Here is a 14,995-nt window from a genome sequence, read left to right as displayed (position 1 = left end):
AGGCCGCGCCGTGTGCACCACCCCCCACAAAAAGGTGGAAGCAACCCAAATGTCCACTGATGAATAAATGGATAAACAAAGTGTGGTATATACATTCAAAGGAATGTTATTCAGCCTTTAAAAGAAAGGAAATTCTGACACATGCTATGAAATGGTCGTTACATTAAGTCAAACAAGCCTGTCACAAAAAAACAAATATGGTATGATTCCACTTATATGAGGTACCTAGAATAGTCAAATTCATAGAGATGGAAAGAGAATGGTGGCTGCAGAACTCTGTGTGGGACCTGGATGTAGAAATAGACAATGTCCAGTCCCTGCCCACGAGAAACTTAGTCTAGGGAAGGAAAAAAGCACACAGGCAAAAAACCAAAACCAAAACACCCCACAGTGCAATGGGGTGCCGAGACAACACAGAGCAGAGGGTACCATGAGAGCAAAGTTGAGACACCTTATTTGAACTGTATCATACTTTGTTTGCTGGTACAATTAGCTATCTCTACTGTGCTTAACTCAACAACCTAGAGATGTGATGAATCACAGAACTAGAATCTGAACTCCAATTTTCACCCAGAGCAGTGGTTCTTAACCCGGTATATGGTGTGAGCAATGCCTATGAAGCTTCTTAAAAAAGTAAAAACGCTCAGACCCCAATCCCTGGATGATGCGGTTCAGCAGACCTAGGGAAGAGTTGGGGTCTAGTGTATGTTTCAGAAACCCTCCCTGTAAGTAATAAACTACCTCAGAGCAAATAGTTCGGTGACTGAAGAGAGGGAATGAGAAAAGAACCATTTAAGATATTTACTGCAATCAGAGCATGCTCTGGCTTCTCTCTTCAGCTCTCACCAACACAACACCATGAGTGGGAAAAGGTCACATAAAAACAAAGAAATACAGGGTGGACGCAAACATGACCACAGCTTATTAAGTCTGGCCACAGTCTCTTCTTTAAAGAACCATGCCATAGTTATGTCAACTCTGATCCACCACTACAACCTAATTTTTTCACAGCTTTATTCTGCATTGGATACTTGGTAGGAGCCTAAATTTTGTCACAAGTAGAAGTTTGTTTCCTAAGCAAAAATAGTTATGATCTGGGAGAAATGCGAAAGTAATCTAAAAGTAAGCACAGACAATGAAACTGGCATAGCACATTATCTTGGCATAAATAAATGGAGATACATAATTAAAATATCAAACAGAAAAGTAAAAATATAATTTAGACTATTATTAAAAATGAAGATTCTTATCATTATACAAACTCTAAATTATACCAAACCCCCAAAAGTGAGTACATTAACTGTTGCTTTAAAACATATAAACTATCATAAAAATTAACTGTAGTTGCAAGTCTGGTAGGTAGTGAGCACTATGTCGAGGTAGCAGTCTGTGCTGGGAGATTCTAGCTTTATTTTCAAATATTTGCCAACAGGTCCAGTGAAAGTCTAACGCTTTCTAAGCGAGAACAACAGCATCTCGTATCAGAACTTCAAACACAGAAAACAAAAATGCTAAATAAAATTTACCTCGTTGTCCTGCTTCTCATCCCCAGACATATCATCATCTACATCGCTACCTGTGCCTTCAATTGCAAGAATACCATTTCTAATGGACGGAATCATGTAGAGTTGCTGAATCACAGAATTCATATAACAAGTAGCACCAGCGTTTTTCAGCCCCACAAATCCTTTTGGTGGGCGGGGTCCAACAGGTGGCAGATATTCCCACTCAGTAAGTGCTTCACAAGCTGAGAGAAGACAAAAGATTCTTGTAGCACGAATAAAAACATTTTGTCCACTTTAGACATTATTAAGCTGATAAATTAACATTACCAACAATTCCACTACTCCTATAGCCACCTGAAATAGTGCTCTAGGTATGCATTTCACCCTCAACAAATCGAAGATACACAGCAACACGTACCACTATATAGATTCTTACCCCACCATCTATGAACCCATGCTTTATCTGATGTTGCTTCTATGGCAGTCTCAGCAGTCTCACAAGATGGTACAAGGCTAATTTCTACATGTTAACTTTACTTTTAACTTTATTATAATTTAGTCATTATGAACTTTAACTTTTTTTACTTTTATATGTTTTTTCAAGTGCCTTCAAACTCATTCTGGCATGAAATGTTATACAAATATATCAACATATGATAGCTTACTAAGTTTTAAATAATCCTAAGATATCACCTGGGTTCACATCCAGGTTCTGATGCTTACCAACTCTTTCATCTTCAGGCAAGCCTCTGTTTCCTTCTTAATAAATGTAGTAATAAGAGTAACACGTGCTTTGCCTATAATCACAATGTTATTTTGAGGAGCAAACAAGATAGTGGATTTGAGTTCTGTGAGAACTGTAAATCACTGCCTACCTCCCTCTACCTAGTATAAACCTGGAAACAATGTACATATCATCAACTATAAGACCAGTTATATAAATTATATAGTATATTGAACTGAAAGGTAGAAAGGTATATAGCTAATAAATGGATTTAGATAAATATTTATGTGTTGATAGGAAATGATCACAGATATATTAAGGGGAAAACAAAGTGAAGAACACTGTGCACTCCAGACCAATCTGTGGTTAAAAAACTAAACAAACAAACAAAAAAAGATTTTGTATGTGGATTTTGCATACTCAGAGATTCTGGGAGGATAGACATGAACTGAAGATATCGGTTACAGCTATCAAAGGGGACCAGGGGAATGGAATGGGCAGGAAAAATGTTTTAGAATACATCCTTCTCTGGTACTTGACATTTTTGCCACACAAATGTACTACTTAAGAACAAGCGGCCTTTCTCTTTCTGCCATCCTGGAGCCTGTGGAGGAGTGCTGGGAACAGGACTTCTAAAACAGCAAATAGGTCTGGAAGGCTGTGGTCCAAGGCTCTATTTTTGCTGGCTATAAGCAGGGTCCTGTGAAACCAGAGGGTTCCTCTTCTTAAAATTGAAGGTGTTTATGCCCAAGATGAAACTGAATTCTACCTGGGCAAGAGACGTGCTCATGTGTACAAAGCAAAGAACAACAGTGACTCCTGGTGGCAAACTGAACAAAACCAGAAGAATCTGGGGAAAGGTAACTTGTGCTCATGGAAACACTGGCTTGGTTCGTGTCAAATTCCAAAGCAACCTTCCTGCTAAGGCCACTGGCCACAGAATCTGTGTGCTGCTGTACCCCTTGAGGGTTTAAACTTATTGAAAACTAAATAAATAAAAGTGTGGATTTGTTTAAAAACAAACAAAAACCCCCACCCTACTATATACAAATTTGATAGAATAACTGTCTAACCTTTAAGAACTTTAATCAGAATCTCCTAAAATGTTATTAAAAAGTCCTTATATTCTAAAATACAACATATCAAAAAATAATCTGACATGTTCTTAAAGATTTACTATCATCAATTATATTCTTAAGCTTTGTAGATAAATGGTTTTCTCCTAAAACAGAACAGCCTCCATTGTGGTTTGCTTTCTTATTTCTGCTGTCTCAGTCATTTTATATTGCCCTCATCCCTTTTGAGCTTCAGTTCTATATCAGTAAGATCTACAGTCTACAGTCTGTTTCATGGGCTTCATGTGAGCAGTAACTGAGGACCAAGGGCACTAAAATGTTATCTTCTCACATTCTAATCTTTAAAACCAGATTTTCTTAGAACTCATATGAAAATAACATTAAAGAGCTTCTAAAGTGAGGGCCTGAAAGGTTTTCCAATGCATGTAATTTGAATTTTTAAGTTTGAACTCTGAAATTTGACTATTATTCTGGAGTTTGGATTTTAGTCCAGATTTGACTGAAATGAAATTTATTTTGTTGCTCAATACTTGCATCACTTACAGGAAGACATTTAACAAACATTTGAAAACTTTTCTACATTAAGACTCATTGCTTGTAATGGTCTTAAATGTTAAACTAGTTGCTGAAAGAAAGGAAAACATGAGTTGAAGATGTTTACTAAAAGGAAAACAGAATTTGAACACATGAGAGAACTGCCATCAGAACTTTGTATTTTAAAATACTTACTAGTTATTGCTGTGCCAATGTAGTACATTTCAGTCAAAGAATCTACTATCTGTTTGAGGTTCCTCACACAGCCAACAGCTAATGCTACAAGTAACTCAAAGCCTGCATTAATGGTAGCTGGTGAACTACAGACTGGAATAGCCTGTTCAGCTGGCAGTTCTCCATTTCTCATATACTGTAGGTAAACATTGGATGCAGGGAAGATGAAATCATCAATTAATTCCTACAAAGTTGAAAAACGGATTATGTATTAGCAATGATACATATTTATATAAAAATACATGTAAAGTCATATATGCGTATGTGTATGTATTTTTTTTTAAAGAAAGAAATGTCTCTTGGAAGGAAATAATGTTAAATTAATTGTCAGAATTCAAGATTTCATTGCATGTCAGAAAACTTACTTGGATTTTCTAATAAAAAGATCCCACTTCAAAACACTATTTACTACAATTAACAAACCAACCCGATTTCTCAGGTTAAAAACTCATCAAGAATGAGTTGACTGTAGCACTTAACAAAAATTCACATTAAGTAAATTTACTCTTTTAATCACATGTATACCAAAGTTCATTTTGAATAAAAATTAAATGTCCTAAAATGATACTTTTTGTTTCCTTGAGTTACCACGTATGTGAAAAAACTCATCAAAGAAACACGGTAAATATGCACAGTCTTACATAATAGAGGTTTGTCTCATTCTAAATAAAGTAAAAAGTTGATGAAGTAAAAAGTCTGTGATAAGTAAAAAGTCTGATGAAGTAAAAAGTTCAGATTTTCTAAATAGAAAAATTAAATAGTGCTTACTTTACACAGTACTGAAATTTTATTCATGTACAAAATTTAGAAACGATATTTTAAAAGTTACTGTAACCTCTATATTCTTTAAAAGTAGAAAAGAGAAATGATCAAGAAAATACACCAAAGACATGATACCATAAATTAACCAGATAGATTTGGTAACAAACATGTAGAACGTTAATGATACATAGCTTAGGACCAAGCCGACAAAACTTACCTTAATAAGATTAGCACCTCCTTTTTCACAACCAATATGATATTTTTTCTCAGGGGTTTGAAAGGCCAGTAACTCTTTTGTTACCCCAAGGTGGCCTTCCAAGATTGTCTCTTCAACACCCGTTTCACCTGTTCTTTTAACATCATCCTGCCAAAGAAAAATATCAAATGCCTAACTTACGAAAGGGTGGTGAGATGTCAGAACAAGAGTGAGCTAGACAGAGGCAATTCCTTCAAACCTTTCCATTCTAAGCGATTTTTTCTCTTCAGAACTTTCTAGAAGTAGGCTTTACAAACTAGCAGAAGAAATGCTAATCTGAAGGCTAAAAGCTACCAATCTCTTCAGAAATAAATTCTCATACAACTCTAAGTAAGAAGTATCAGGTGTTAAGATCAAAAGTTAAATTAAGTGCTAGTCTATCAGACTCATTTTTTGATGAAAACAATTCAAGAATACTTTTTAAAAGATGAAAATTTGCAAAATGGGCCCATTTTAAAATGGAAGAAGCTGAATATCAGTGTTTCAAGTTTTAAGTAAAGCAAGGCATTTGACAAAACTACTTAACGCATTCATTCTGTGAATCATGAGTTAGTAATATCCACTAACACAGCGTATATTCTTTGGTCCTTTTTATTACTCTTTGTTGTTTTTCATTTAACCAAAATGCTCAAAACTATAAACTACTAATAAAATATCTTATTTATTGATGATAAACACAGTATTAAATGCAACTTACCCTAATTCTTTTAAGCCAATCAATTTCATTATTGAGAAGAACTTCAGCATTGGGTATATTAATATTACTATTGTAAGCATAATTAAGAAGGTGCCTTAAAAGAGTAAAGTAGTCGCCTGAATGTTTAGCTCTCTCTCTGGCTGTGCTCTGAAACAATAAAGTAGAATAATATGAATTTACATGTCCATGCTCAGAATCCACTTTTTAAAAACCCAGAATTAACTAGAGTAAATGACTAACATAGGATGGGAAATTACTAATATTTTAAAAATAAATATAGACTGCTCTAACTTTAATACAAGCTAAAACCATGAATTCTTGACTGTTCCATGTACAAGAATGAATCACAATGATAAGTATATTAAAAAATGTCTCACCCCCAAAACGGTGAAGAGCAGAGTAATGAAGAAAAGTAAAGGCCTGTGTCCCATGCAACATCTGGTGCACATTAAAAAGAACTGCTCCTGTGCCACCTGGCGAACAGTTCTGAAATAAAAATGTTTTACATTTCATATATTATCTTCATGAAGAAAAAGAAAAAAGATTCCAACACTGTCTCTCGGGGTGGGGGTGGGGTGTTAAGGGGTAGGTAAATTAAAAGTAAAAATACAAGAATACGTAACACCCCTTTTAAGCAGCAACGTTTAACAGATGAACTTAGGCTGTGTGTCAAGAACTAAAACCTCAAATTGTCACTGAAGAGTTCAAGGGATACCTTCTAACACCCCTTTCTTGGAACAGGCTGGAAATGTTCCTCTAGGTACAAGAGTTGTACGGTAAGCCTTAAGCATCTTTTGGGCATTCCATAGAATTATTCCATTGTGCTCTGGAGCGAACAACTCTGTAGAAATTCTGTTGCAATTACACAATAAGGATGTTGCTGCAGATGTCCCTGATATCATACTAGTGATTCCCAAAGCATGTTACCCAGATCAGCAGCATCAGCAGCATCTGAGAACTTATTAAAAATGCAATTTCTCAGGCCCCAGCAACCTGCGTTTTAATAAAGCCTTCAGGTGATTCTAACGTGTGCTAAAGACTGAGAACCACCGTATAATACAATTCTATGATTACCCATGGGAAAAACTTGTCTCTGGTCACAGTACTGGGACTTTTACCTGAGCATCATGGGTCTCTTAAAAAATATGTATACCATACAGATCTCACTAGAATAAATGCTCCAAGAGGGCAAAGACATCATCTATTTAGTTTACTACTGTGCCTCCAGAATGAAGAATGATGCCTGGCATATAACAGGTGCTAAGAACCAGTTACCAGATGTATAAATACTGTTTGTTTACAAGATGGAGGTCTGTCTCCATTAGAAAGTAAGCTCTTTCAGGACAGGGCTTTGCTTTGTTGAAGCATGAGTTCCTGGCACCTAGAACAACATCTGACATATGGAAGATGCTCAAAAAGTATCTGCTAATGAAGCATTTGTCTATCGTACAGACATTACAAACTACATTTGGTGAATAACTATGTTTCTGCCAATGTGCTAGCTGATAAACAGCTTACAAACAAATGTTTAGTTCAATGTAAGAACTTGACAGTATACATTCTGTGTACTAACCTCCCTCCTGGATATTTTTTAGGTTTCTGAAACCTGTACATGGTCCTTTAAACCATAGGGACCTTTAGAAGCTTTGTGGGTTAGGTTTAGTGGAATTCAAATAAACTGACATCAGGAGTACTTGGTTTTGTTGGGGAGAAGGTCCATAACTTTTACCAGATTTTCAGAGGTATATGTCATTCATACTGCCCTAGTTTATTTTTTAAAAAGTTAGGTATGCGGCCCAAATAGAGTGAGGGTCTATAAAGAGTTGATGCTTGTCAGTTCCTGATGAACCCTCCCTCACACATGCGGACTTTGGTAATGCTTCAAAAGAAACACATCTACTAAAAAATCCTGTTGCCTGTATCTTCACAACATACTCAAAATCTGATCATTTCTCACCACTTCTACTATTGCCATACTTCCAGACTCTCTCATCTTTTATTTGAATTAATGAAATAGTCTAAGTGCCTTTCCTGCAAAGCAACCAGAATAATCTTAAAATGTTAACTCAGAGCATATCATTCTTCTGCTCAAAACCCTCCAATGGGGGACTTCCCTGGTGGTCCAGTAGTTAAGACTCTGTGCTCCCAATGCAGGGGACACAGGTTTGATCCCTGGTCAAGGAACTAAGATCCCGCATGCCGCAGCAAAAAAACCAAAAAAAAAAAAACCCCAATGGATTCCCATCTCACTTAGGGTAAAAGTTAATGTCTTTACAATGATCTATAAAATCCTTACAGGCTGCTTATTGCCTCTCTGGCCTCACTCCTACAACTCCCCCACCTCTGCTGTTCCAGACACACCCGGCTCCATGTTTTTCTTTACATGTCAGGCATGTTCCTGCCTTGGGACATTTGCATCTGTTGTTTCTTCTGCTTAAAACACACTTCCCCGGGGGGGGGGGTGGGGGGGTGGAGGGGGATAAAGTTGGAATTTGGGATTAACAGACTACTACATATAAAATAGATAAACAACAAGGACCTACTATATAATACAGGAAATACAGTATTTCGTAATAATCTATGATTGAAAAGAATCTGAAAAAAAAAATATATGTATAACTGAATCACTGTGCTGTACACCTGAAACACTGTAAAGCAGCTATATATACCTAAATTAAAAAATAAAAATTAAAATATATATATATTTGGTCATTCAGATGACCAAAATGTATTTCTCATATAAAAAATAAAATAAAATTTAAAATGAAATATGATGGAGGTGTTAGCTAACCTTAGGCTATGGTGGTAATCATACTGCAAGATATGACTGTATCAAATCAACACTTTGTACACCTTAAAGTTACACAGTTATATGCTGATTATATCTCAATAAAGCTGAACAAAAAAAATACAATTTAAAATGAAAAACAAAACGCAAAAAACCCCCACCCAAAAACCCAACACACTTCCCCCATTAACTGCATGGATCACTACCTCACTCTTTCAGAGCTCTGTTTAAAAGGTCACCCTTCTCTGGGAAGTCTTCTCTGACTATCCTACATAAAACTGAACTCCAACGACCCTGCCTCCCCACTCATCCCCATTCCTGATTTATTTCTCTCGATAGCATTTATTAATATAACATACTATATATTTTCCCATGTGTCTTCCTTTCCCACTCCCCATCCCCTTTAGTACAGACTCCAAAAAGGCTGACATTTTGTCTGTTTTGTTTACTGCTATATTCCCAGTAGCTAGAACACTGCCTGGTGCATAATGGGTACTTGATAAATTATTCATCGGTGAGACTGCCTACAATATTAAAATCTAACACTACTTGGATCTCAGCATCAAAGGCCTTCTGTAAACTGATGCCTACTAATCTCCTTTTCTGCATTATCCCTTTCTCTTCTTCTACCAGAATACTCAGCTGTGCCTTGAAAGCACTATGCCAGGAGTGGCAAACTCAAATGCCTCCATGGATCATCAAGGTAACATAAAGGAGTTAAACAGGCAGAGTATAAAAGCAACAGGTGCTGGAGGAGGCTTAAAAAAAAACCACGACAAATCCACTTAAAGGAATTCAAATCCAATTACGAGCAATTACAACAAAATATCAGTGTTGTTATGTGGAAGCAGACCTCTTCTAATAGGAACAGAGGTCTAGGAGGCCTCTAGGGATAAGGAAAACTTATTGGAAAATGTGGCCCTGAAGTTGAAATTTTCGAGTGCGTAGAAGCAAGAGCCAAATTGTGGAGTGCTTATAAACCAAATTTAAATGTTTACACTTAATTCAAAGACAATGGGAAGACATGGAAAGATTTTAAGCAGGAAAACAACACGATCATATTTTGCAAGATATACTCTGCAAGTATCGAAGCCCGGTACTCTGATATTTATAATATGATGATTTAAAACTGCAGGGCAGGGCTTCCCTGGTGGTGCAGTGGTTAAGAATCCGCCTGCCAATGCAGGGGACACGGGTTCGAGCTCTGGTCCGGGAAGATCCCGGGTTCGAGCCCTGGTCTGGGAAGATCCCACAGGCCGCGGAACAACTAAGCCCGTGCGCCCCAACTACTGAGCCTGAGCTCTAGAACCCACGAGCCACAACTACTGAAGCCCGCGTGCCTAGAGCCCGTGCTCCGCAATAAGAGAAGCCACCGCGATGAGAAGCCTGCTCACGCAACGAAGAACCAAAGCAGCCAAAAATAAAAATAAATAAATAAATACATACATACATAACTAAAACTGCAGGGCAGGGTGAGAGTCAGTACTAGGGAAGAAAATCAGATACCTAAAGCTCAAAAAAGATCTTAACCTTAGAAGACACCCCTTGTTGTCAAAGACAAAATAACAAGAGGCATGAGAAGAAGTGCTGTGTACGGTACTTTTCACTTCATTGTGCACAAGTTTCAGGGAGAAGAGGAGTCAAATAGTTCTAACTTCCTATAATGGGGATTTTCGTAAAAAGTAGAGGGCAGAAACCTTATTAAACGAAGTTCCTTGATACTTAGTAGCAAAGAAAGTGACATAAGTTCCTAATTTAGTTTAAGATATTAAAAAATCAACACAGATTAAGAAATTTGTACCTCCAGGTCTGACTTCATCAAAACTCATGGCTAATCATCTTTCCTCTCCTCCAGACTTATTCAACCTATTTATCTTTCTTAACATACACAGTTGTCCAACGATGATAAAGTTTTCTCAAAGAGATAGCAAGCTCAAGCTTATTTGGGGGGTGGGGATTCCATCAAAGAACTTTCTGAATAGGCTGAACTAGATGTCTTCAAGGAAATTACCAAGGAACTTCTAAAATAATAGAGATTCCCACTTGAGACCACTAAATTACTTTACAGCATCCCCTGGAGTGAGTTGAACCTACTACTCCATCACACCATGTACACTTAAAAAAACAAACAAACAAAAAACAAAAAAACTTTACCACTAGGCTTCATGTCAGCAAAGTGCTTATTTTGACTTTACACTAACTTTTCATCAGTGATTTTTGTCATCGCTGAATGGAATGTGAAAGAATAAACAAAGTGAACATTTCCTGGGTCTTTTTGCAAAATGTATGTGAGATAGATTAATTACATATAACAGTGATATTGATTAGAGCTCAAGTTTAAAAAGTTACCTTATGAAGGTCAAGATTAGATTGACATAAGAGGATGGAAAACCTACATTTTCTACAAATTTGATTGACCTGCACAAAAAGAAGCCCAAAACAAAATTAATGCCACTGAATAAATGCTCTTAAAATGAAAAACTAGGACTTTATAATTGGTCTTTATTCTCAGTGTAAAATGCAAAAGTTCTTACCATAACCATGCCTTGTGAATTCCACATTGACTTAACAACTTCACTAAAAAAAACACTTGGCTCTAGGTATCTAAGAAAGGAAGCTAAATGTCCTATTTAATTTAAATCTTGTAAACCAGATTTTTTAAATGGGCTAAAATACATACCTCTTAGGTGAAACTAAATTCTGGAATTACAGAAAAATTAATTTTACTTTGAGAATTAATGTTCACATTTTGTAGACAGTAAAACCAAACAAATTCAGGTCTAGGCAAAACACAGTTAAATAAAAATTTCCTAAACATTAGTGTGCTATAGAGACAATAAATATTTGATTCCTGGGATAAATTCTGCCAACACAAATTAATTCATTTCTGCTTAAAAAAAATAAGATCAAATTTCTTACAATTAAAAAAGACACTTACTTGCTGTGACAGTGCAACAGTAAATCAATAATGAATGTCTGCCAAGCCTTTTCTTTACTAAGAGCATCTAAGGCTGTCGGAATCAAGGCAAAACATAACGTCATCACCTCCAATGCTTCACAGCAAACCTGTTCATCTTCCAAATCTGGCTCATTGCCTGCATTGGTCTGTAAAATTATAGTCAGGGACAAATTACCTAGAGATGTATTTAAGAAAAATCTCATACAAACTTCAAGTTAGTGCTTAAAACTTACCTAGTCACTTAAACCACTTGGCCTCAGCTTCTTTACCTACAACTCTTGAGGCCCCTTTGAAATAGCACGGAAATGAGTATAAACAGATGATAAAGTCTAATTCTATTCTTTTGCTACGTCCCAAGGATGGCTGAAGGAGCACACTGAGCATATTACCTGCTTCTTTGTCCCCCAGGCTCCTAGAGACCTTCTGAGTTGTGTACTTCTGCACCAACAATCATTCCTTCCTCAAGAACCACTCTGGCACTGCAGTCAGAGTACCCAACTTCTGACTAGTCCCATTATGTAGCTTACCTACAGTGCCACTGTATTCAAAAGCAATTGTCTCAGACAACCGTTCAGGAAAGGTTTGAAGGTTTTACGACCTAAAATATGCTTGAGTAGGTAGCTAATAAATTCTAACCTGAAGTTATCAATAAGTAATATTTATAGTACATGCCTGAAGAAGAACAGGCATTCAAATATTAGCTGAGCGAGTAACCAACAGTACAGGACATCAACATATATCCCAGGCAAATCACGGTTATGTTGGCCATAAAAGGGAAGCTCCTATAACTTAATTTCCCCTTCTAAATAAGCAGCAGTGGCTCTCAGGGGCAGATATATAAAACAGAAAATCAAAGAGTCAAACACAGTCTCTCTTCTGCAAATAACTTGATTAATCTAATGGAAGATCAAGGATGATACCTAATTGGCTGACACTCTTGAATGCTTTAAGAGAGTCAAAAATACGTAAATGCCATGATATCACAACTGACAGTTACCTAAACCAAAATACAGAGGACAGAAAGATGATGAAAGAAGAATAAAGAGGATAGGAGAAAGCAAATTCAGTATGAAATAATTATACCTGACTTTAGTGAGAAGTAGAAAAAGACAGTTTCACATTAAGATGGCAGACAGAATAATTCAGCCTCATGCACAATTAAACATTGCCTTAAAGGTAATATATTTCTGCGATAATTCTTACCTTCTCATAAATTTTAGTGATTTCTTCATTTGGGCTAAATACTAGCTGTAATGCCCCACATCCTGATGCCCAGATAATTTTTTGTATAGCTCTAATTACACAAATATCAGGCATGTATCTTGAAGCCTGCAAGATAATGAGTAATTAAAACAGTTGACACAGTATTAGAGTGGAATAATCACTAGAAAAGCAAAAATGTTTCTCCCTGTAAAGGAAACAGGAATGGCTGTGAAGTAGTACCACTGTCTTTAGGTTCCCAAGTTGCCTTTGTCCCATTATTTCGTTTAACAGCAATACCACAAAGTATGCTCTCCAAGTTATTATCTGGCTCTACTCTACTTTCAGAAGAACCTTAAAAAGACTACAGAGGTGATCAAACCATTCCACTCCTAGTTTTTTACCCAAAAGAAATAAAAACTTAGGTCCACACAAACACTTGTACAGACTGTTTACAGCAGCTTTATTCACAGCTAAGAAAGAGAATGTCCTTTACCAAGTATATGGATAAACACAATGTGGAATATTCATAATGGGATATTACTCAGCAATAAAAAGGAATGGACTAATGGTCCACACCACACAGATAATTCTCAAAGTCATTATTCTGAGTGACAGAAGCCAGACATAAAAGAACACACACTGTATGATTCCACTTGTGTAAAATTCTAGAAAATGAAAACTACTATATAGTAACAAAAGATCAGTGGTTATCTGAGGCCAGGGGTAGACAGGGAAGAAGAAGAGACTTCAAAGGGGCATATGGAAAGAGTGATGGAGACATTCTGTGTCTTGACTATGGTGGACGTGTGACACACATATGTATTTGTCAAATTTCACCTAATTATATGCTTTAAAAGGATGCTGTTCATTGTACATAAAGGTGATTAAAACCAGAAAGTACTAATATTATCATTAGGTAAAATTCATGTTAAGGGAACTTTATCTAGACTGAGTCAGTGATTAAAATGAGTGGGCCTAGGAAAATTAAGCCCCAAAATGTGATAAGGGTTACTTCTACATAAAGAGAGGGTCAAAAGTGAAAGAAATGAACCTTCCAGAATTTCAGAGCTTTACAAATTTAATACTAACCTCATCAGATATTTGCTGAGCAAGACGCATTGACACATTTCTAAGCATGCATTCAGATGATGGATTAGGAATGCTCTGAAGGGCACTTTGTAGCACCACTGCTTGATCATGAGTAACTTGGTTGACCTGAAAAAAGATAAATATTTTACTTTAATACTGCGTACATAACCAAATCCAATCATTTACTCCTCACTCAGCACCACTCCCTCAGGATGACCTCCCTTCTGTATATATTCAATACACTGTAGAACCCGTGTGACTTACACAAAAAGTTCTTTGCATTGCCAACAATGTGGGCTTCCTCTTTTTCTTGTGTAGTGGAGTGCCACATATCCCTCTGCAAACCCCCATTCTAGATCAATCCAACTTGTGTCTCTACATCTGCATTCAGCACAATTTGCAGAGGTGAGTGATAAACTGAACTGACTGGTCGCAGTCCCAACTAGAAACTCAGTGAAGTACTTCACATGCATGCTCCTGGGCAGACCCTGCTCCCCATTCACCCTGGTCATCAAACTCTTTTTAGAAAAGAAAAAGTAAGGAATATCAATAACAGAAGAAAAATACTGATGTATAAAAGGTACCAGACCAAATTTTTAAGCCCATAAAGAAAAAAGATTACTTTTAAGTAGTTATTAGCCAGGCAATTCTGACTGCCTTTCAAGTTCTAACTCTTCTCCATATTGTAAGTATTTCTACAACAGTATTTAAGACAAGTCTGTTTTTACTAATTTTGCCTTTACCGCCCTATTGACTGTGAGCTCCTTGAGATTAGAGGCTATTATGTACCTCTGTATACACAGTGGCACATTTTCTGAATAAAAGAGAGACGTGAAAGAGGGGAGCATTTATATTTTCTGTGTACTTCATTAAGCTCCTGTGTCAGGGATTATGGTAAGAATCTGTTTTTATCTTAAGAAGAACACCACTTTAAAAAAATCCTAGTAAGCGTGGTACCTTTAATGCAAAACAATTTAAGACTTGGGCCACTTTTTTTCATTACCCTTTTTAATGAAAATTTCTAACATATATGAAAGTGGAGAGAAAAGGATTATGAACTCACATGTACCCACCGCCCAGCTTCAACAATTATGAACAAAGGACCAAAATTACTTTGTCTAACCACTCCCCTCACTTTCCATCCCTGCCCCACCCCAGGATTATTTTG

General features: G+C 36.6%; 1 protein-coding gene and 1 pseudogene across 9 annotated transcripts in view; one reads left to right on the top strand and one right to left on the bottom strand.

Moving 5' to 3' along the window:
• Window positions 1-14,995, bottom strand: part of USP9X (ubiquitin specific peptidase 9 X-linked) — a 120,245-nt gene that overhangs the window by 22,704 nt on the left and 82,546 nt on the right. For all 8 annotated transcript variants that reach the window (XM_082446329.1, XM_082446323.1, XM_082446325.1 and 5 more), the window contains 8 exons: window positions 13,828-13,953; window positions 12,739-12,864; window positions 11,515-11,681; window positions 6,166-6,274; window positions 5,789-5,935; window positions 5,053-5,199; window positions 4,035-4,257; window positions 1,527-1,747 (listed from right to left, as the gene is read on the bottom strand). In XM_082446329.1, the coding sequence (XP_082302455.1) occupies window positions 1,527-1,747; window positions 4,035-4,257; window positions 5,053-5,199; window positions 5,789-5,935; window positions 6,166-6,274; window positions 11,515-11,681; window positions 12,739-12,864; window positions 13,828-13,953 (1,266 nt within the window). The remainder of the gene's footprint in view (window positions 1-1,526; window positions 1,748-4,034; window positions 4,258-5,052; window positions 5,200-5,788; window positions 5,936-6,165; window positions 6,275-11,514; window positions 11,682-12,738; window positions 12,865-13,827; window positions 13,954-14,995) is intronic.
• Window positions 2,785-4,021, top strand: LOC309652721 (large ribosomal subunit protein eL33 pseudogene; annotated as a pseudogene). The gene has a single exon. The product of its transcript is annotated as a large ribosomal subunit protein eL33 pseudogene (transcript).

The sequence above is a fragment of the Balaenoptera physalus genome, assembly GCF_965194825.1.
Source record: "Balaenoptera physalus genome assembly, chromosome: X".
Lineage (NCBI taxonomy): Eukaryota > Metazoa > Chordata > Mammalia > Artiodactyla > Balaenopteridae > Balaenoptera > Balaenoptera physalus.
The sequence above is the reverse complement of the archived record's forward strand: the minus strand, read 5'-3'. Positions and strand labels throughout refer to the sequence as shown.